The sequence below is a fragment of the Melanerpes formicivorus genome, unplaced genomic scaffold (assembly GCF_026170545.1).
Source record: "Melanerpes formicivorus ecotype bairdi unplaced genomic scaffold, bMelFor1.0.p_v2 SCAF_70, whole genome shotgun sequence".
Taxonomy (NCBI): domain Eukaryota; kingdom Metazoa; phylum Chordata; class Aves; order Piciformes; family Picidae; genus Melanerpes; species Melanerpes formicivorus.
Genome location: NW_027142422.1, coordinates 3,453,808 through 3,473,574, shown reverse-complemented (window position 1 = coordinate 3,473,574; position 19,767 = coordinate 3,453,808). Strand labels below are relative to the sequence as shown.

The following is a 19,767-nucleotide window of genomic DNA, read 5'->3' as shown; positions in this document are numbered from 1 at the left end:
CAGGTATGTCTCCCAGTGCCTCCTGGTCCCTACTGGTCTCCTCCCATACTGGGATAGGACTAGAAGGGATTGGGAGGTACTGGGAGGGACAGAAATAAACAGGGAGGGACTGGGAGGGGACTGGGAAGGGAGTGGGACAGTGTGGGAGGGGACATAGTGGGAATGGACTGGGAGGCTGTAAAGGGCTGTGGAGGGAAATGGGGGGCTGAGGGGGGTACTGGGAATTCCTGGGTCATGCTCCCAGTGCTCCCAGTTGTTTCCCAGTTGTCTCCCAGTGTTCCCAGTGGGGATGCTACTGCTTCCAATTATCCATCAGGGCTCTTGCCAGGTAGTGCATGTATGACTGGGAGGGAACTGGAAAGGGATGGGGAAGGGACTGGTTGGGGACTGTGAAGGGACTTGAAGAGGACTGGGAGGGGAGTGGGAGGGCCACTGGGCAGGACTGGGAGGGACTGGGGAGGAACTGGCAGGGACTGGCAAGGGACTGAGAAAGGATTGGGAGGAAATGGGTTGAATGGGAGGGGATTGGGAAGGACTGGGGAAAACTAGGAAGGGACTAGTAGGGGACATGGAAGGGACTGGGATGGAATGGGAGGAACTGGGATGGACTGGGAGGGGCTGGATTGGACTGGGGGGGCACTGAGAAGAGACTAGGATGGGAGTGGGAAAGGACAGGGAGGAACTGGGTGTACTGGGATGGGACTGGGAGGGAACTGGGAGAGACTGGGAAGGACTGGGAATGCAGTGCGACGGGACTGGGAGGGGAGTGGCAAGTGACTGGGAGGGGAGTGGGGAGCCAGTGGGAGGGAAATGGGAGGGAACTAAGAAGGGAATGGGAAGGGGAAAAAGTTGGAAGGGACTGGGAATGGAATGGGTAGGGAGTGTGAAGGGAGTGGGAAGGAACAGGGAGGGCACCGGGACAAACTGGGAGGGGACTGGCAATGGCACTGGGAGGACCTGAGTGAAATGGGAGGGGACTGAGAGGGAATGGGAGGAACTGGGAAGGATGGGGAGGGAACTATGAGGGGAATGGGAATGGACTGGGACAAACTGGGAGGGGACTGGTTGGGAACTGGATGAACTGTGAAGGGACTGGGAAGTGACAGTGAAGGGACAGGAAGGGACTGGGAAGGGACAGGGAGGGCACTGGGACAAACTGGGAAGGGACTGGGGGGGGGACTGGGAGGGGACTGCTTAGGCACTGGGATGGGAATGTAAAAGGGACAGGGAAAAGAGTTGGAAGGGACTGAGAAGGGACAGTGCGGGGAGTTTGAGGGACTGGGTGGACCAGGAGGGAATGGAAAGGACTGGGAGGGTACTGGGAAGGGTCTGGAAAAAGCCTGGGAGAAACTGGGAGGGGACTTGGAGGGAACTGGGAGTGGACTGGGAGGGAATGGGAGGGCACTGGGAAGGACTGGGCGGACTGGGAGGGGACCGGGAGGGAATGGGTGGAACTGGGATGGAGTGGGAGGGAACTGGGAGGGCCTGGGAAAGGACAAGGAAGGGGAGTGGGAAGAGATTGGCACAAACTGGGAGGGGACTGGGAGGGAACTGGGAAGGGAAAAGGAGGGCAGTGCAAAGGGACTGGGAAGGGACAGGAAGGGACTGGGACGGGACTGGGAAGGGCCTGGGACAAATTGGGAGGGGACTTGGAGGGAACTGGGAGGACCCAGGAAGGGACAGGGAGGGGAGTGGGAAGGGACAGGGACGGGAAAAGGAAGGGACAGGGAGGGGAGTGAGAGGGAGTGGGAGGGAACTGAGAAGGGAATGGGACGGGCCTGGAACTAAGTGGGAGGGGACTTGGAGGACCTGGGAGGGCACTTGGAAGGACTGGGAGGGCACCGGGAGGGAGTGGGAGGAAACTGGGAGTGCCTGGGAAGGGACTGGAAAGGGACTGGGACAAACTGGAGGGGACTGGGATGGAACTGGGAAGGGAAAAGGAAGGGACATGGAAGGGACAAGAAGGGTAGAAGGAGGGGACAAGGAGGGGACTGGGAGGGGAGTGGGAGGACAAGGAGGGTACTGAGAAGGGACAGGGACAAACTAGGAAGGGCCTGGAACGAAGTGGGAGGGGACTTGGAGGACCTGGGAGGGCACTTGGAAGGAATGGGAGGGGACCGGGAGGGAGTGGGAGGAAACTTGGAGGGCCTGGGAAGGGACTGGAAAGGGCCTGGGACAAACTGGGAGGGGACTGGGATGGAACTGGGAAGGGAAAAGGAAGGGACAAGGAGGGGACAAGGAGGGGACAAGGAGGGGACAAGGAGGGGACAAGGAGGGGACAAGGAGGGGACAAGGAGGGGACAAGGAGGGGACTGAGAAGGGACTGGGAGGGGACTGAGAAGGGACTGGGAGGGGACTGAGAAGGGACTGGGAGGGGACTGAGAAGGGACTGGGACAAACTGGGAAGGGCCTGGAACTAAGTGGGAGGGGACTTGGAGGACCTGGGAGGGCACTTGGAAGGACTGGGAGGGGACCAGGAGGGAGTGGGAGGAAACTTGGAGGGCCTGGGAAGGGACTGGAAAGGGACTGGGAGGAAATGGGTGAACTGGGAGGGGACTGGGACAAACTGGGAGGGGAGTGGGAAGGGAACTGGGAAGACCTGAGAGGGAATGGGAGGGAACGGGAGGGACTGGGAAGGGACAGGAAAGGGCCTGGGAGGAACTGGGTGGACTGGGAGGGGACTGGGAAAAACTGGGAGGGGACTGGAAGGGAACTGGGAAGTAACAAGGAATGGACAGGGATGAGAGTGGGAAGGGACTGGGAGGGGAGTGGGAAGGGACTGGGACACACTGGGAGCGGACTTGGAGGGAAGTGGGAGGACCTGAGTGAAATGGGAGGGCACTGGGAGGGCACTGGGAAAGACTGGGTGACCACTGGAAAGGGAATGGGAAGAGACTGGGAGGGGCCTGGGAGGAACTGGGTGGACTGGGAGGGGACCGGGAGGGAATGGGAGGGACTGGTAGGAAAATGGGAGGGCCAGGAAAGGGACTGGGACAAACTGGGAGGCGACTGGGAGGGCACTGGAAGGCTAATGGAAAGGGAGCGGGAGGGGAGTGAGAGGGTATTGGAAAGGGACTGGGAAGGGAGTGGGGGAGAATGGGAGGGAATGGGTGGACTGGGATGGACTGGGTCAAACTGGGAAGGGACTGGGAAGGGCCTGGAACTAAGGGGGAGGGGACTTGGAGGGAACTGGGAGGGAATGGGAGGGCCTGGGAAGGAACTGGAAAGGGCCTGGGAGGGACTGAGAAGGGACTGGGTAGGTCCTGGGACAAACTGGGAGGGAACTGGGAATGCACAAGGAAGGGCAGTGGGAAGGGACTGGGAGGGGATTGGGAGGGACCTGAGAAGGGACTGGGACAAACTGAGAAGGGACTGGGAAGGGCCTGGAACTAACTGGGAGGGGACTTGGAGGGAACTGGGAGGACCTGGGAGGGCACTGTGAATGACCAGGAAGGAATGGGAGGGGCTGGGATGGAGTGGGAGGAAACTTGGAGGGCCTGGGAAGGGACTGGAAAGGGACTGGGAGGGGACTGGGAAGGGACTGGGAAGGGACAAGGAAGCAACACGGAGGCGACAAGGAGGTGACAAGAAAGAAACAAGGAAGCAACATGGAGGACGACAAGGTAGGGACAGGGAGGGCAGTGGGAAGGGACAGGGAGGGCAGTGGGAAGGGACAGGGAGGGCAGTGGGAAGGGACAGGGAGGGCAGTGGGAAGGGACAGGGAGGGCAGTGGGAAGGGACAGGGAGGGCAGTGGGAAGGGACAGGGAGGGCAGTGGGAAGGGACAGGGAGGGCAGTGGGAAGGGACAGGGAGGGCAGTGGGAGGGAACTGAGAAGGGACTGGGAAGGGCCTGAAACTAAGTGGGAGGGGACTTGGAGGACCTGGAAGCGCACTTGGAAGGACTGGGAGGGGACCGGGAGGGAGTGGGAGGAAACTTGGAGGGCCTGGGAAGGGACTGGAAAGGGACTGGGACAAACTGGGAGGGGACTGGGATGGGAAAAGGAATGGACATGGAAAGGACAAGGAGAGGAGAAGGAGGGGACAAGGAGAGGACAAGGAGAGGACAAGGAGGGGAGTGGGAAGTGACTGGGAGGGGAGTGGGAATGGAGTGAGAAGGGACTGGGAGGGGAGTGAGAAGGGACAGGGACAAACTGGGAAGGGCCTGGAACTAAGTGGGAGGGGACTTGGAGGACCTGGGAGGGCACTTGGAAGGACTGGGAGGGGACCGGGAGGGAGTGGGAGGAAACTTGGAGGGCCTGGGAAGGGACTGGGAGGAAATGGGTGGACTGAGAGGGGACTGGGAGGGAACTGGGAAGGGACAGGGAAGGGGCAGGGAAGGGATTGGGAAGGGACAGGGACAAACTGGGAAGGGACTGGGAGGGAAGTGTGGGGGAACTAGAAGGGTAATGCAAAGGGACTGGGAGGGGAGTGGGAGAGTCTGGGTGGAGTGGGATGGACTGGGATGGAACTGAGTAGGCACTGGGATAAACTTTGAAGGGACTGGGAAGGGCCTGGAACTAACTGGGAGGGGACTTGGAGGGAACTGGGAAGCGACTGGGACAAACTGGGAAGGGACAGGAAGGGAACTGGGAAGGGACAAGGAATGGACAGGGAGGGGACTGGGACAAACTGGGAGGGGACTGGAAGGGAACTGGGAAGTAACAAGGAATGGACAAAGAGGGGAGTGGGAAGGGACTGGGACAAACTGGGAAGGGACTGGGACACACTGGGAGCGGACTTGGACGGAAGTGGGAGGACCCGAGTGAAATGGGAGGGCACTGGGAGGGACTGGGAGGGCACTGGGAATGGACCAGGAGGGGACTGAGAGGGAATGGGAGGAACTGGGAATGACTGGGAGGGCACTGGGCGGACTGGGAGGGGACGGGGAGGGAATGGGAGGGGCTGGGATGGACAGGAATGGGGGGGGAGAGACTGGGAAGGACTGGAACGGAATGGGAGGGAACTGGGAAGGGACTGGGAGGGCCTGGGATGGAGTGGGATGGACTGGGATAGGACGGAGAAGGGACTGGGTGGGAATGGGATGGACTGGAAAGGACCTGGAGGGGACTGGCAAGGGACTAAGAAGAATTGGGAGGTAGTGGGAGAAATTGGGAGGGACTGGAAGGGAACTGGGAAGGGACTTGGCTGGGAATGGGAGAGTACTGCGAAGGGACTGGGATGCAGTGGGAAAGGACTGGGAATGAAACTGGGAATGGACTGGGAAGGGACTGGGACAGTGAGAGAAGGGACTTGGTAGGGATAGCAAAGCGATTGTTACAGACTGGGACAAGCTGGGAGGGACAGGGACAAACTGGGAAGGGACTGGGAAATACTGGGGGGGACTGGGAGAACACATTGCAGTACTGGGAGCCCTTGAGGGAGATCTTGGAGTTCCTGGGAGCACTGTTGTTGCTGCAAGGTCACCGAGAATGGGATCAGAGAGGTTTTACTGGCAGCACCGCGAGGGACAGGAGGTCACTCACTGCATTCCTGGGAGGACTGGAGAGGGATTTTGCAGTTCCCGGGAGCACTGGCAGAGACTGGGAGGCGCTGGGTTCACCCTGGGATCGCTGGGCGAGTCTGGGGGCATTGGGGTCAGCCTGCAAGAGCTGGGAGAGACAGGAGAACAGCTCGTGAACTGGGAGCAGACTGCTCCCGACCGCGGCAAATCGACACCCACCCCCACCCCCCCTTCGCTGCTGCCCACCCCCTGACCCGTGGCAGAGTCCTGCAGCAGGGACAAAACAACTCCAGAGAGCAGCAGAGTCTACACTGAGATGATGCGGAGCGGAGAAAGCAGAGGGGACGAGGGTTACGCTGGCTAGGTCAGAGCCGAGGGGGCGAGGGCGGCGCCATCTTGGGAAGGGCAGGCGCCGTCATGGGGAGGGCGGCGCCATCTTGGGAAGGGCAGGCGCCGTCATGGGGAGGGCGGCGCCATCTTGGGAAGGGCAGGCGCCGAAGGGAGCCGAGCCGAGGAGCCGAAGGGAGCCGAGCCGAGCCGAGGAGCCGAAGGGAGCCGAGCCGAGCCGAGGAGCCGAAGGGAGCCGAGCCGAGCCGAGGAGCCGAAGGGAGCCGAGCCGAGCCGAGGAGCCGAAGGGAGCCGAGCCGAGCCGAGGAGCCGAAGGGAGCCGAGCCGAGCCGAGGAGCCGAAGGGAGCCGAGCCGAGCCGAGGAGCCGAAGGGAGCCGAGCCGAGCCGAGGAGCCGAAGGGAGCCGAGCCGAGCCGAGGAGCCGAAGGGAGCCGAGCCGAGCCGAGGAGCCGAAGGGAGCCGAGCCGAGCCGAGGAGCCGAAGGGAGCCGAGCCGAGCCGAGGAGCCGAAGGGAGCCGAGCCGAGCCGAGGAGCCGAAGGGAGCCGAGCCGAGCCGAGGAGCCGAGGGGAGCCGAGCCCAGCCGAGGAGCCGAAGGGAGCCGAGCCGAGCCGAGCCCAGCCGAGGAGCCGAAGGGAGCCGAGCCCAGCCGAGGAGCCGAAGGGAGCCGAGCCCAGCCGAGGAGCCGAAGGGAGCCGAGCCCAGCCGAGCCGCCGAAGGGAGCCGAGCCCAGCCGAGCCGCCGAAGGGAGCCGAGCCCAGCCGAGCCGCCGAAGGGAGCCGAGCCCAGCCGAGCCGCCGAAGGGAGCCGAGCCCAGCCGAGCCGCCGAAGGGAGCCGAGCCCAGCCGAGCCGCCGAAGGGAGCCGAGCCCAGCCGAGCCGCCGAAGGGAGCCGAGCCCAGCCGAGCCGCCGAAGGGAGCCGAGCCCAGCCGAGCCGCCGAAGGGAGCCGAGCCCAGCCGAGCCGCCGAAGGGAGCCGAGCCCAGCCGAGCCGCCGAAGGGAGCCGAGCCCAGCCGAGCCGCCGAAGGGAGCCGAGCCCAGCCGAGCCGCCGAAGGGAGCCGAGCCCAGCCGAGCCGCCGAAGGGAGCCGAGCCCAGCCGAGCCGCCGAAGGGAGCCGAGCCCAGCCGAGCCGCCGAAGGGAGCCGAGCCCAGCCGAGCCGCCGAAGGGAGCCGAGCCCAGCCGAGCCGCCGAAGGGAGCCGAGCCCAGCCGAGCCGCCGAAGGGAGCCGAGCCCAGCCGAGCCGCCGAAGGGAGCCGAGCCCAGCCGAGCCGCCGAAGGTTATATAAAAGGTTAATCTTTTCCCATGTTAATTCTTATTTTATACAGAACGGTTAATTTTTCCTATCAGGCTCAGCCAGCCTCTGTTCAGAGGGTTTTCCATTCACATAAAAAACAACCAATCGACAACAAAATCGATACGTTTTAAAAAGCCACTCTTTGCATATGATAGATACACACTGCACATACCCCATTTCAAAGCCTCCCTTCTTACCAATTAACACTGTAGTATAGAGGTTTTACTTCGAGCAGTGCTTTCTGGGCCAGATGTAAGCAGCTGAAGACATTTATTACATTATACAGCAAAGTCATATAGTCTAATCAGAAGGCACACGTGGCACATCTCAAATGGGCATTTTCTGCTGGCATACGTGTAATTAAGGCATACAATAGGTTGCAATAAAACTATTTTAACACATCCAACCTGTTATAAAATATGCATTTTTTTTTTTTTAATATATATAATGCTTCTCTTAAAACGATTTTGAATACAAAGAAACAAAAATCTCATTCTATAATATCCCTATATCAAACTCTTATCCTAACACCTTAGTACCTTAGTACAATCACTAATTACTTAATACTTATAAATACTAAATACTTACTATTCATTATGCTTACAGGTAAAACAACTATTAAAAACAAAAATAAATCTCTAAAACACATCACAATCAGAAATAATGAAATAATCATTGTTGCTTTAAATCAGAACACAACTTTCACAGACTAGAGAGGTTATCAGAACGGGGGGGAGAAAGGGGGGGGGGGGGGGAGGCGGCCGGCTAGCAAAGGCACCATAAGGACAAAGAGGGGGGGGCAAAAGGGGGGTGGGGAGGAAGCCACCGAATTCACACCAGCTGCCCTTCCAGGCAGCCTCCAGGTCAAATGTAGGATTCCCTGAAGGCATGGAGACTTCCATAGGAGGTAATAGCAGCAATTTTGAGCTACATTGATGTTTTTGAGCCTAAAACTCGAGGTGCTTGTAGCAGATGCCACTGTCTCTTCTCACTCCATATTGCTGGATGTCAGTGCATACAACTTACAGCAGCAGTTCCTAAAGTACACAAAAGTATCTGGCAATCAGTGTTTCTTACAGGCTTCTAGGACAGTCACCTTCTCCCAAGTCATGCTTTTTGCCTAAAGTGTCCCTTCTGTCCACAATTAAAACACATGGAAAAAACTTTTAAGAGTTAGTGGGGGGGTGTCCAGCAGCAGGGGGGGAGTGGGCTGCTGTTGCTATTGGCCAGGTGCCAGTGACTGCAGCTTCAGGGGTGCAGGTGAGCTTAGTGGCCATGGTGGGGGAGAGGGGCTGGGGGGCGTAGATGTCAAAGAAGAGCTTTGTTCTGGTGAAATGGCATTACTATTGTAACAGCTTTATAATGCTCTGCTAATTGATCTAAAGAATCTTTAATTAGTCCCTGTGTTGTAAGGGAAGATGTAACAATTTTCTTTACTTTTGTTGCCACCATCCCTCCCCGCTCCCATGTCTTTTCATTCTACATTGTTGCCCTTTTTTTTCCCTCCAAGATGTAAGTAAATGACTCTGAGTATCAAGTTATCTTCTTTTGTTCTTTGATTACCCATACATGCTCATCAACAGGAGGCACCGACCCTCAGTTTCCCCAGTCACTTACCTCTGTCCGGGGTGACCATTTGGTGTAGTATTGATGTTTTAATTACTTCGAGCAGTGCTTTCTGGGCCAGATGTAAGCAGCTGAAGACATTTATTACATTATACAGCAAAGTTATATAGTCTAATCAGAAGGCACACGTGGCACATCTCAGTTGGGCATTTTCTACTGGCATACGTGTAATTAAGGCATACAGTAGGTCGTAACAACAAAACTATTTTAACACGTCCAACCAAACTCTGCCCAGTTTCTCTCCTTCGGTTCCAAAGTGTTTACATTACTCTCAGAGTCAAAGGCAAAACATAGCTTTCTCTGACTCGAGCAAAGGCAAATCTTCCCCATAGTCTTCCAAAGCTATCCCAAAACATCTTCCCACATAATACTATTCTTCTACATCCACTTAAACAGGAGAGCTTCTGGAATGTAAAAGCAAATTCTAGGGAGAGCAAAACAGGGTTTCAAAGCATAAATACAACATGTATCACATAAAAACAGTAGACCTTCCTTTTTGTCTGTCATGGGAGGGGGGGTTGCACTTCTTTGTTTCTTTGGGGTTTTTTTCTTTTTGTTTCTTAGTTTTCAATACAAATGGAAAAACCTTCAAAGAGGGCCGCACTCAGCTGCTCCCCACACACAGGGGCAAGAGAAGCCCCTAACTGGTCAGTGTTGCCACCCCTCTTAAGGGGATCGGTTGGCACCTAAGGTGCACCTGGGGGTATCAAAGGGGAATTTGGGGGCACATAGAGGGATCAGGAGGGCCTCTGGAGAGTCTCCCAAAGGATTAGTTGGATATTTAGGGTTATTTGGACCCCCGCCACAAAGGCCACTACTGCAAAGCTTTCCCCCCACCACCACAACTAACCCTAACCATCCGACTAAAATACCCACAGGAGACCTTCCATTGGTCCCCACATGCCTCTATATTCCCCTTGACTTCCCATTCAAATTAAGAAACTAAAAATAAAACCAGTGATGTTTCTTTTGTGTGTCTTGTGGGGTTTTTTAGTTTGCAAATAAGAGTAATTTCAAAGCCTTTTTGCATCCACATTACTACTGTTCTGCAATCTCTCGATTAAGAGCACAGCTTTTTCTCTGCTGGAATACCTCACACTAACACATTTTTTTTCATGGTTTTCATCCCCTCTGAGAGCATTCAGGCAGCTTTTTTGGGCAGCATCCCCAGCCCCTCACTCACCTGCTCCTCTCCTGCATCATGACCCACCCCCATGTGGTATCATGGAAGGAAAAAGAGACAGCTGAGGGGCTGCCCCGCTTTTTATCGCGCTGGGGGAGGCGGCGCCGCGCTGGGGGAGGCGGCGCCGCGCTGGGGGAGGCGGCGCCGCGCTGGGGGAGGCGGCGCCGCGCTGGGGGAGGCGGCGCCGCGCTGGGGGAGGCGGCGCCGCGCTGGGGGAGGCGGCGCCGCGCTGGGGGAGGCGGCGCCGCGCTGGGGGAGGCGGCGCCGCGCTGGGGGAGGCGGCGCCGCGCTGGGGGAGGCGGCGCCGCGCTGGGGGAGGCGGCGCCGCGCTGGGGGAGGCGGCGCCGCGCTGGGGGAGGCGGCGCCGCGCTGGGGGAGGCGGCGCCGCGCTGGGGGAGGCGGCGCCGCGCTGGGGGAGGCGGCGCCGCGCTGGGGGAGGCGGCGCCGCGCTGGGGGAGGCGGCGCCGCGCTGGGGGAGGCGGCGCCGCGCTGGGGGAGGCGGCGCCGCGCTGGGGGAGGCGGCGCCGCGCTGGGGGAGGCGGCGCCGCGCTGGGGGAGGCGGCGCCGCGCTGGGGGAGGCGGCGCCGCGCTGGGGGAGGCGGCGCCGCGCTGGGGGAGGCGGCGCCGCGCTGGGGGAGGCGGCGCCGCGCTGGGGGAGGCGGCGCCGCGCTGGGGGAGGCGGCGCCGCGCTGGGGGAGGCGGCGCCGCGCTGGGGGAGGCGGCGCCGCGCTGGGGGAGGCGGCGCCGCGCTGGGGGAGGCGGCGCCGCGCTGGGGGAGGCGGCGCCGCGCTGGGGGAGGCGGCGCCGCGCTGGGGGAGGCGGCGCCGCGCTGGGGGAGGCGGCGCCGCGCTGGGGGAGGCGGCGCCGCGCTGGGGGAGGCGGCGCCGCGCTGGGGGAGGCGGCGCCTGCTTTGTCACCTCACGCTCAGCTTTCCATGGGTTTTATTCCCCTCCAAGACAACACGTTGAGTTCTGAGCAGCTGAGGAGCCCTGGGGAACACCTGTACAGAAATGTTCCTCCAAGAGCTGTCAGAAAAACGTTCGTTCCGCCAGCAGGCAGCTCTGGCTTCAGAGCAAAAGCCTTCTGTGATCATTCTGTTTAGCTCAGCACCAGCTGCAGCCGTCAGTATTACCAAACTACACAGTAATGGCCTCCTCCCGGTGCCCTCCCGGTCCCAACAGTTTCCTCCCACCAAAGGACTGGCAGAGAACTGGAAGCGACTGGGAAGAAACTGGGAGGGACTGGGAGGGCACGAGGTGGAATCTGGGAGGGAAGGAGGAGGAAACTGTCAGAGACTGAAAGAAAACTGGGAGGAAACTGGTAGAGACTAAGAGGTAGTGGAGGCTCAAGTGGGAGGCACTGGGGAGAACTGTGAGAGAGCTCCGAAGGAACTGGAAGGGACTGGGAACAACTGGGAAAAAAAGTCCCAAAGAGGACCCTAAATGGGCCCAAATGGCCCCAAAGTAAACAGAGCCCAAACTGGGGTGATCTGGACCAATGGAGCCAGTGGAAGCACTTCCCACCTAAACTGTACTGACCAAAGAGAGCGCGGCTCTGCTTTCCCACTCCGGGAAATCTGCCACGCTGCAAGATGAGAAGGAGACTGGGAGGGATTGAGAGGAACTGGGAAAGGACTAGGAGAGACTGGGAGGGGACTGGGAGTGACTGGGATGGGACTGGGAGGAGACTGGGAGAGGATTGGGAGGGATGGGGATGGGGACAGGACTGAGAAGGGACTGGGAGAGACTGGGAAGGGACTGGAAGGAGATTGGGAAGGACTGGGAGAGGAATGGGAGGGACTGTGAGGAATTCCAAAGGGAATGGGAGGGAATGGGAAGGAAACGGGAGGAACTGGGATGGAAGTTGGAAGGACTAGGGTTGACTGAGAAGGACTGGGAAAGAACTGGGAGGGACTGGGATACCACTGGGACCCTCACAAGTCTATGGCACCAGATGGGATCCATCCCAGGGCAGAGAGCTCTGGCAGATGAGCTCCAAGCCACTGTCCAACATTTGCCACCAGTCCTGCATGACCACAGAGGTCCCAGGTGGCTGGAAGCTGCCAGTGTGATGCCATTCACGGGAAGGGCTGGAGGGAAGAACCTGGGAACTCCAGGCCTGTAAGCCTGACCTCAGTGCCTGGCAAGACTATGGAGCAGATCATCCTGGGGGCAATCACAGCAAACCTGCAGGATGGGCAAGGGCTCAGGCCCAGCCAGCAAAGATTTGGTGGGAGGGGCAGGTCCTGCCTCACCAACCTGATCTCCTTCTATGCCCAGATGACTGCCTGGTAGGTGTTGGGAAGGCTGTGGATGTAGTCTGCCCGGACTTCAGCAGGGCCTTTGACACTGTCTGCCACAACAACCACCTGGCTGAGCTGACAGCCCACATCCTGGACAGGAGCACTCTGTGCTGGGTTAGGAACTGGCTGGAGTCCTGGGCCCAGAGAGTGGTGGTGAATGGTGCCACATGCAGCTGGCAGCCGGGCACTAGTGGTGTCCCCCAGGGATCAGTGCTGGGTCCCATCCTGTTCAATATCTTTATTGATGATCTGGATGAGGGGATCGAGTCCATCATCAATAACTTTGCAGATGACACCAAGCTGGGGGCAGGAGTTGATCTGCTGGAAGGTAGGAGAGCTCAGCAGAGGGACCCTGACAGGCTGGACAGATGGGCAGAGTTTGGAAAGCATGCATGGACTCCCTGGTTGGTGAAGCAGGAATTGTTTAGTGGTACAGAACAAGCAGTGTATGTAGGAAAAATCAAGCAGGCTAAGCAATTCCCTGGCATTCTTGCACCACTGCTGCTAATTGAGTTTTCTCCTTTGATATGCAGCTCTCCATTATTATCTTCATCCCATAGCAGGTTGAGCTTCTCCGGCACGGAGGCGAGCGTCCTTCTGTCTCGCGCTTCAGGCTGTTTACTGCAGTCAGCTCTTCTTTATCATCAGACCATTCTTCCATCGTCAGCAGCCTGTTGTTCTTTCCTGTCCTGAAACCTTCCATACATACTTTCTGCTTTCCTCCAGGCAGAGTCCAAGGGCATGATATTGAACACATCCAAGTGCCAGGTTCTACACATTACCACAACAACCCCAGGCATTGCTACAGGCTGGGGTCAGACTAGCTGGAGAGGAACCAGGCAGAAAGGGACCTGAGGGTGCTGGTTGACACCAGCTGAACATGAGCCAGCAGTGTGCCCAGGTGGCCAAGAAGGCCAAATACATCCTGGCCTGCATCAGGAACAGTGTGGCCAGCAGGAGCAGGGAGGTCATTCTGCCCTGTGCTCAACACTGGTCAGGCCACACCTTGAGTTCTGGGTCCAGTTCCTGGGCCCCTCAGTTTAGGAAAGATGTTGAGATGCTGGAAGGTGTCCAGAGAAGGGCAACAAAGCTGGGGAGGGGTCTGGAGCATAGCCCTGTGAGGCAAGGCTGAGGGACCTGGGGTTGCTTAGCCTGGAGAAGAGGAGGCTCAGGGGAGACCTTCTTGCTCTCTACAACTACCTGAAGGCAGATTGTAGCCAGGTAGGGTTTGGTCTGTTCACCCAGGCACCCAGTACCAGAACAAGAGGACACAGTCTCAGGCTGTGCCAGGGAAGGTTTAAGCTAGAGGTGAGGACAAAGTTCATCCCAGAAAGAGGAACTGGCCATTGGAATGTGCTGCCCAGGGAGGTGGTGGAGTCCCCATCCCTGGAGGTGTTCCAAAAAAGAACTGGATGTGGCACCTGGAGCCATGGTTTAATTGTGAGGAGGGGATAGGGATGCAGACATAGGAGGGAATTGATGAGATCTGAGGTCTCTTCAAACCTGGTTGATTATGTGAGACTGGGAGGTACTAGGAGGAACTGGGGGTTACTGGGAAGTACTAGAAGGTACTGGGAGGCTGTGGAAGGACTCTGGGGGTGGAGAGTTACTGGGGGGGAGTGAGGGGGCACTGGAGAACTATAAGGGTTAACTGGGAGGTACTGGGAAGGGCTCTGAATGGCACTGGGAAAAACTCAGAGACTGTGGAGAGACTTTGGGGCAGTCTGCAGGGGGTGAAGGGGTCACTGGGGGTTATGGGGAGATACTCACAGTGCTCCCAGTGCTCTCCCAGTTGTCTCCCAGTTCCTCCCAGTGCTCCCAGTTAGGTTCCTGATCCTTCCAGTTGTATCCCAGGGCTCCAGAACTGACTCCAGGTGCTGCAGGTATGGCTCCCAGTCCCTCCCAGTCCCTCCCAGTGCCTCTCAGCCCCTGCCAGCCTCCTCCCAGACTGGGAAAGGACTGGGAGGCACTGGGAGGGGCTCAGGACAGTAGTGGGAAGGACTGGGAGACTGTGGAAGGACTCTGGGGGGGAATTGGGGATGCTCAGTGGGGTACAGAGGGTCACTGGGAGGCTGTGGAAGGACTTCCTCGGTGGAACTGGGAGGGCTCAGGGGGGCACTGGGGGTTACTGGAAGGTACTGGGAGGTAGTGGGGAGTACTGGGAGGCTGTGAAAGGACTCTGGGAGGGGAGGGTTACTGTGGGGGGAGTGAGGGGGCACTGGGGAAGTCTAAGGGTTAACTGGGAGGTACTGGGAAGGGCTCTGAATGGCACTGGGAAGAACTCAGACTGTGGAAAGACTTTGGGGCAGTCTGGAGGGGCTCAGGGGGGCACTGGGGGTCATGGGGAGATACTCCCAGTGCTCTCCCAGTTGTCTCCCAGTTCCTCCCAGGGACCCCTAGTGCTCCCAGTTGGGTTCCCGCTGCTTCCAGTTGTGTCCCAGGGCTCCAGCAATGCCTCCAGCTGGTCCAGGCATGTCTCCCAGTGCCTCCTGGTCCCTACTGGTCTCCTCCCATACTGGGATAGGACTAGAAGGGATTGGGAGGTACTGGGAGGGACAGGAATAAACAGGGAGGGACTGGAAGGGAGTGGGACAGTGTGGGAGGGGACGTGGAGGGACAGGGAGGGGACATAGTGGGAATGGACTGGGAGGGACTGGCAGGGACTGGGAGGGGACTTTCACAGCTGTCTCCCACTTTTGTCCCAGTTGGGTTCCTGCTGCTTCCAGTTGTCTCCCAGGGCTCCAGGTCTGACTCCAGGTGCTGCAGGTATGGCTCCCAGACTCTCCCAGAAACTTCCAGCCCCTACCAGTCTCCTCCCAGACTGGGAAAGGTGTAGGAGAAAATGGGATGGACTGGGAGGCTGTAAAGGGCTGTGGGAGGGAAATGGGGGGCTGAGGGGGGGTACTGGGAATTCCTGGGTCACGCTCCCAGTGCTCCCAGTTGTTTCCCAGTTGTCTCCCAGTGGGGATGCTACTGCTTCCAATTGTCCACCAGGGCTCTTGCCAGGTAGTGCAGGTAGAACTGGGAGGGGACTGGAAAGGGATGGGGAAGGGACTGGTTGGGGACTGTGAAGGGACTGGGATGGAATGGGAGGAACTGGGAGGGGCTGGGATGGACTAGGGGGGCACTGGGAAGAGACTGGGATGGGAGTGGGGAAGGACAGGGAGGAACTGGGTGTAATGGGATGGGAATGGGAGGGAACTGGGAGAGACTGGGAAGGACTGGGAGTGCACTGTGACGGGACTGGGAGGGGAGTGGGGAGCCAGTGGGAGGGGATTGGGAGGGAACTAAGAAGGGAATGGGAAGGGAAAAGAGTTGGAAGGGACTGGGATAGAGTGGGATGGATCAGGGAGGGAATTGGAAAGGGCTCAGGACAGTACTGTGAAGGACAGGGAGGCTGTTAAGGGCTCTGGGGGGGCACTGGGAGGTACTGGGAGGCTGTGAAAAGATCTGGGGGGGGGAGGGTTACTGGGGGGAGTGAGGGGGCGCTGGAGAACTATAAGGGTTAACTGGGAGGTACTGGGAAGGGCTCTGAATGGCACTGGGAAGAACTCAGAGACTGTGGAATGACTCTGGAGGGGGTCTGGAGGAGCTCGGGGGCACTGGGGGTCATGAGGAGATACTCACAGTGCTCCCAGTGCTCTCCCAGTTCCTCCCAGTGCTCCCAGTTGAGTTCCTGCTGCTTCCAGTTGTCTCCCAGGGCTCCAGAACTGACTCCAGGTGCTGCAGGTATGGCTCCCAGTCCTTCCCAGTGCCTCTCAGCCCCTGCCAGCTTCCTCCCAGACTGGGAAAGGACTGGGAGGCACTGGGAGGGTCTCAGGACAGTACTGGGAAGGACTGGGAGGCTGTGGAAGGTCTCTGGAAGGGAGTTGGGGGGGCACTGGGAGGCTGTGGAAGGATCTGGGGCAGGGAGGGTTACTGGGGGAGAGTGAGGGGGCACTGGGAAAATTCTAAGGGTCAACTGGGAGGTACTGGGAAGGGCTCTGAATGGCACTGGGAAGAACTCAGAGACTCTGGAAAGACTTTGGGGAGGTCTGGAGGGGCTGAGGGGGGCACTGGGGGTTATGTGGAGATACTCACAGTGCTCACAGTGCTCTCCCAGTTGTTCCCAGTGCTCCCAGTTGAGTTCCTGCTGCTTCCAGTTGTCTCCCAGGGCTCCAGCAATGCCTCCAGCTGGTCCAGGTATGTCTCCCAGTGCCTCCTGGTCCCTACTGGTCTCCTCCCATACTGGGATAGGATTAGAAGGGATTGGGAGGTACTGGGAGGGACAGGAATAAACAGGGAGGGACTGGGAGGGGACTGGGAAGGGAGTGGGACAGTATGGTAGGGGACTTGGAGGGACAGGGAGGGGACATAGTGGGAATGGACTGGGAGGGACTGGCAGGGACTGGGATGGAGTGGGATGGGACAGTAAGGGGATTGGGAAGGGACAGGGAAGGGACAGGGAGGGGATTGGGATGGGACTGAGTGAACTGGGAAGGGAATGAAAGGGACTGGGATGGACTGTTAGGGGCTTGGGTGGACTGGGATTGACAGGGAGGGCAGTGGTAGGGAATGGGAGGGATGGGAGGGGACTGGGAAGGAACTGGGAAGGGCCTGGGTCAAACTGGAAGGGGACTTGGAGGGAACTGGGAGGACCTGAGTGAAATTGGAGGGGACTGGGAGGGAGTGGGAGGAAACTGGGAGGGAATTGGTAGGGAACAGTGAAGGGACTAGGAGGGCACTGGAAGGGTAATGGAAAGGGAGTGGGAAAGGACAGGGAGGAACTGGGTGTAGTGGAATGGGAATGGGAGGGAACTGGGAGAGAATGGGAAGGACTGGGAGTGCACTGCGATGGGACTGGCTGGCCACGCCCCCTCCCAAATAAGGGAGGGAGAGTGAAACGGAGGAGGGCGGCTGGCCACACCCACAAAGGGAGGGCAGTGAAGAAGCGAGGTGGGGGGCTGGCCACGCCCCCCCCCAAATAAGGGAGGGAGGGAGTGAAGTGGAGGCGGGTGGCTGGCCATGCCCCCTCCCCCCACCAAGCTAAAAGGGGGAGGGAGCTTCTGGCGCGGTGCGGCCAATAGGAGGGAGGGGAAAGCGCAAAGGCGGGAAAGGGGTTAGGGGTGGGCGGCAAAAGGGGAGGGGAGGGCGGGAAAGGAATAAGGAAGGGGAAGGGAGGGGAGAGGAAGAGAGGGGGGGACCAGTATGTACCAGTATGTACCAGTATGGAGCCAGGGCTAGACCAGTCTGGACCGGTTTGGACCAGTCTGGACTGGTTTGGACCAGTTTGGACCAGTCTGGACCAGTTTGGACCAGTCTGCACCAGTCTGGACCGTTTTGGACCAGTTTGGAACAGTATGGATCAGTTTGGACCAGTGTAGACTGGTTTGGACCGGTTTGGACCAGTCTGGAGTGTTTTGGACCGGTTTGGACCAGTCTGGACCAGTTTCAAGCGGTTTTGACCGGTCCGGACCGGTTTGGACCGGTTTGGACCGGTCCGGACCGGCTTGGACCGGTTTGGACCGGTCTGGACCGGCTTGGACCGGTCTGGACCGGTCTGGACTGGCTTGGACCGGCCTGGACCGGTTTGGACCGGCTTGGACCGGCTTGGACCGGTCTGGACCGGCTTGGACCGGTTTGGACCGGTCTGGACCGGCTTGGACCGGTTTGGACCAGTTTGGACCGGTCTGGACCAGTCTGGACCGGTTTGGACCGGTCTGGACCGGCTTGGACCGGTTTGGACCGGTCTGGACCGGTCTGGACCGGCTTGGACCGGCTTGGACCGGTTTGGACCGGTCTGGACCAGCTTGGACCGGTCTGGACCGGTTTGGACCGGTTTGGACCGGTCTGGACCGGTCTGGACCAGCTTGGACCGGTTTGGACCGGTCTGGACCGGTCTGAACCGGCTTGGACCAGCTTGGACCGGTCTGGACCGGCTTGGACCGCTTTGGACCGGTTTGGACCGGCTTGGACCGGCTTGGACCGGTTTGGACCGGTCTGGACTGGTCTGGACCGGTCTGGACCGGTTTGAACCGGTCTGGACTGGCTTGGACCGGTCTGGACCGGTTTGGACCAGTCTGGACGAGTCTGAACCAGTATCGAGCTTGGGTGGCCACTAATGAGCTACGGTGGCCACTAATGACCCCCCCAGCCTCTCCCTCCCTCCCCTCCTCCTCCTCTCCCCTCCCGTTATCCCTTTCCCGCGCTCCCCGTGGCCCACGTGGCGCAGCCGGCCCCACTCCACTCTCTGACGTCACCGCGCGGGGCAGCCCTGGTGCCCTCCTCCCCCCTCCCACCTGGGCGCTCCGCCCCCTTGCTCTGACGTAATCAGCAGCCATCGCCTCTCTGCCCCAGCTGCTCAGGCCACGCCCCCCGTGACATAGTCTGTGCTATTCCCCGCCCCCCCCATAGCCATCCTGCTGCCCTCCTCCAGCCCCGCCCCCTCCTATAGCCATCCAATTGTCACCCTCCAGCCCCGCCTCCAGTCCTCCAGTCCCACCTCCTGCAACCTCCCTCAGCCCTTTCCCCGCCCCCTCCATAGCCATCCTATTTCACTCAAACCCCGCCCCCTTGTGACGCAGATGCCCTCTCGTTCCCGCCCCCCTCCCTTAGCCATTCTATTGCCGCCCTCTAGCCCCGCCTCCAGTCCTCCAGCCCCGCCCCCCATAGCCATCCTATTGCCTTCCTCAAGCCCCGCCTCCAGTGACGTAACCTGCGCGGTCTTCCCCGCTCCCCCTCCCCTCTAGCTCCCTTCCCACCCTTTCCCTTTCCTATCCCCTCACAGCGCCGCCGCCGCTTTCTCTGCTCCCCGCCCCTCCTTTGCGTGGCCCCTAATCACGTGACGATCGCTGGGCGAATCTGGGTGCTGCGGGGTTCACCCTGGGATCGCTGGGCGAGTCTGGGGGCATTGGGGTCAGCCTGCAAGAGCTGGGAGAGACAGGAGAACAGCTCGTGAACTGGGAGCAGACTGCTCCCGACCGCGGCAAATCGACACCCACCCCCCCCTCGCTGCTGGTGTTTCTTGCCCCCCCCCTCGCTGCTGCCCACCCCCAGACCCGTGGCAGAGTCCTGCAGCAGGGACAAAACAACTCCAGAGAGCAGCAGAGTCTACACTGAGCTGGTGCGGAGCGGAGAAAGCAGAGGGGACGATAGTTACGCTGGCTAGGTCGGAGCCGAGAAGGCGAGGGCGGCGCCATCTTGGGAAGGGCAGGCGCTGTCACGGAGAGGGCGACGCCATCTTGGGAAGGGCAGGCGCTGTCACGGGGAGAGCGGTGCCGTCTTGGGAAGGGCAGGCGCTGTCACGGGGAGAGCGGTGCCGTCTTGATGCCCTCACTTCCGTCTACATGCCCCCAGACCTCCTTTCTCACCCTCTAAGGCCCTTGAGGTGCTCGCAGCTCGCCTTGAGATGCCGGGGGAGATGTGGCTGGGGGGTCCTGGGACTGCAGGACACCCAATACCGGAGTGAGACCACCCCAATCCTGCGGGACCCCCAAACCCTGGAACCCCCCAGAGACCTCTAACACAACACCACCACTCCCCGCCCCCCTCAGCTGCTTCAGGACCCTCCAGA

At 59.5% G+C, this 19,767-nt stretch overlaps 1 protein-coding gene and 1 long non-coding RNA gene across 2 annotated transcripts; both read right to left on the bottom strand.

Moving 5' to 3' along the window:
• Positions 1-7,765: 7,765 nt before the first annotated feature.
• Positions 7,766-9,197, bottom strand: LOC137453646 (uncharacterized). Its single transcript, XR_010990432.1, has 2 exons — positions 8,722-9,197; positions 7,766-8,141 (listed from the first exon to the last, which is right to left on the bottom strand). It is a non-coding gene; the product is annotated as an uncharacterized lncRNA (long non-coding RNA).
• A 4,229-nt stretch (positions 9,198-13,426) lies between these two features.
• LOC137453640 (uncharacterized) lies at positions 13,427-18,535 on the bottom strand. The gene is made up of 4 exons (XM_068163036.1): positions 18,494-18,535; positions 16,296-17,469; positions 15,843-15,938; positions 13,427-15,085 (listed from the first exon to the last, which is right to left on the bottom strand). The coding sequence occupies exons 1-4, from the start codon at positions 18,533-18,535 to the stop codon at positions 15,018-15,020; spliced, it is 1,380 nt and encodes a 459-aa protein (XP_068019137.1). The 3' UTR covers positions 13,427-15,017.
• Between the last annotated feature and the right edge of the window lie 1,232 nt (positions 18,536-19,767).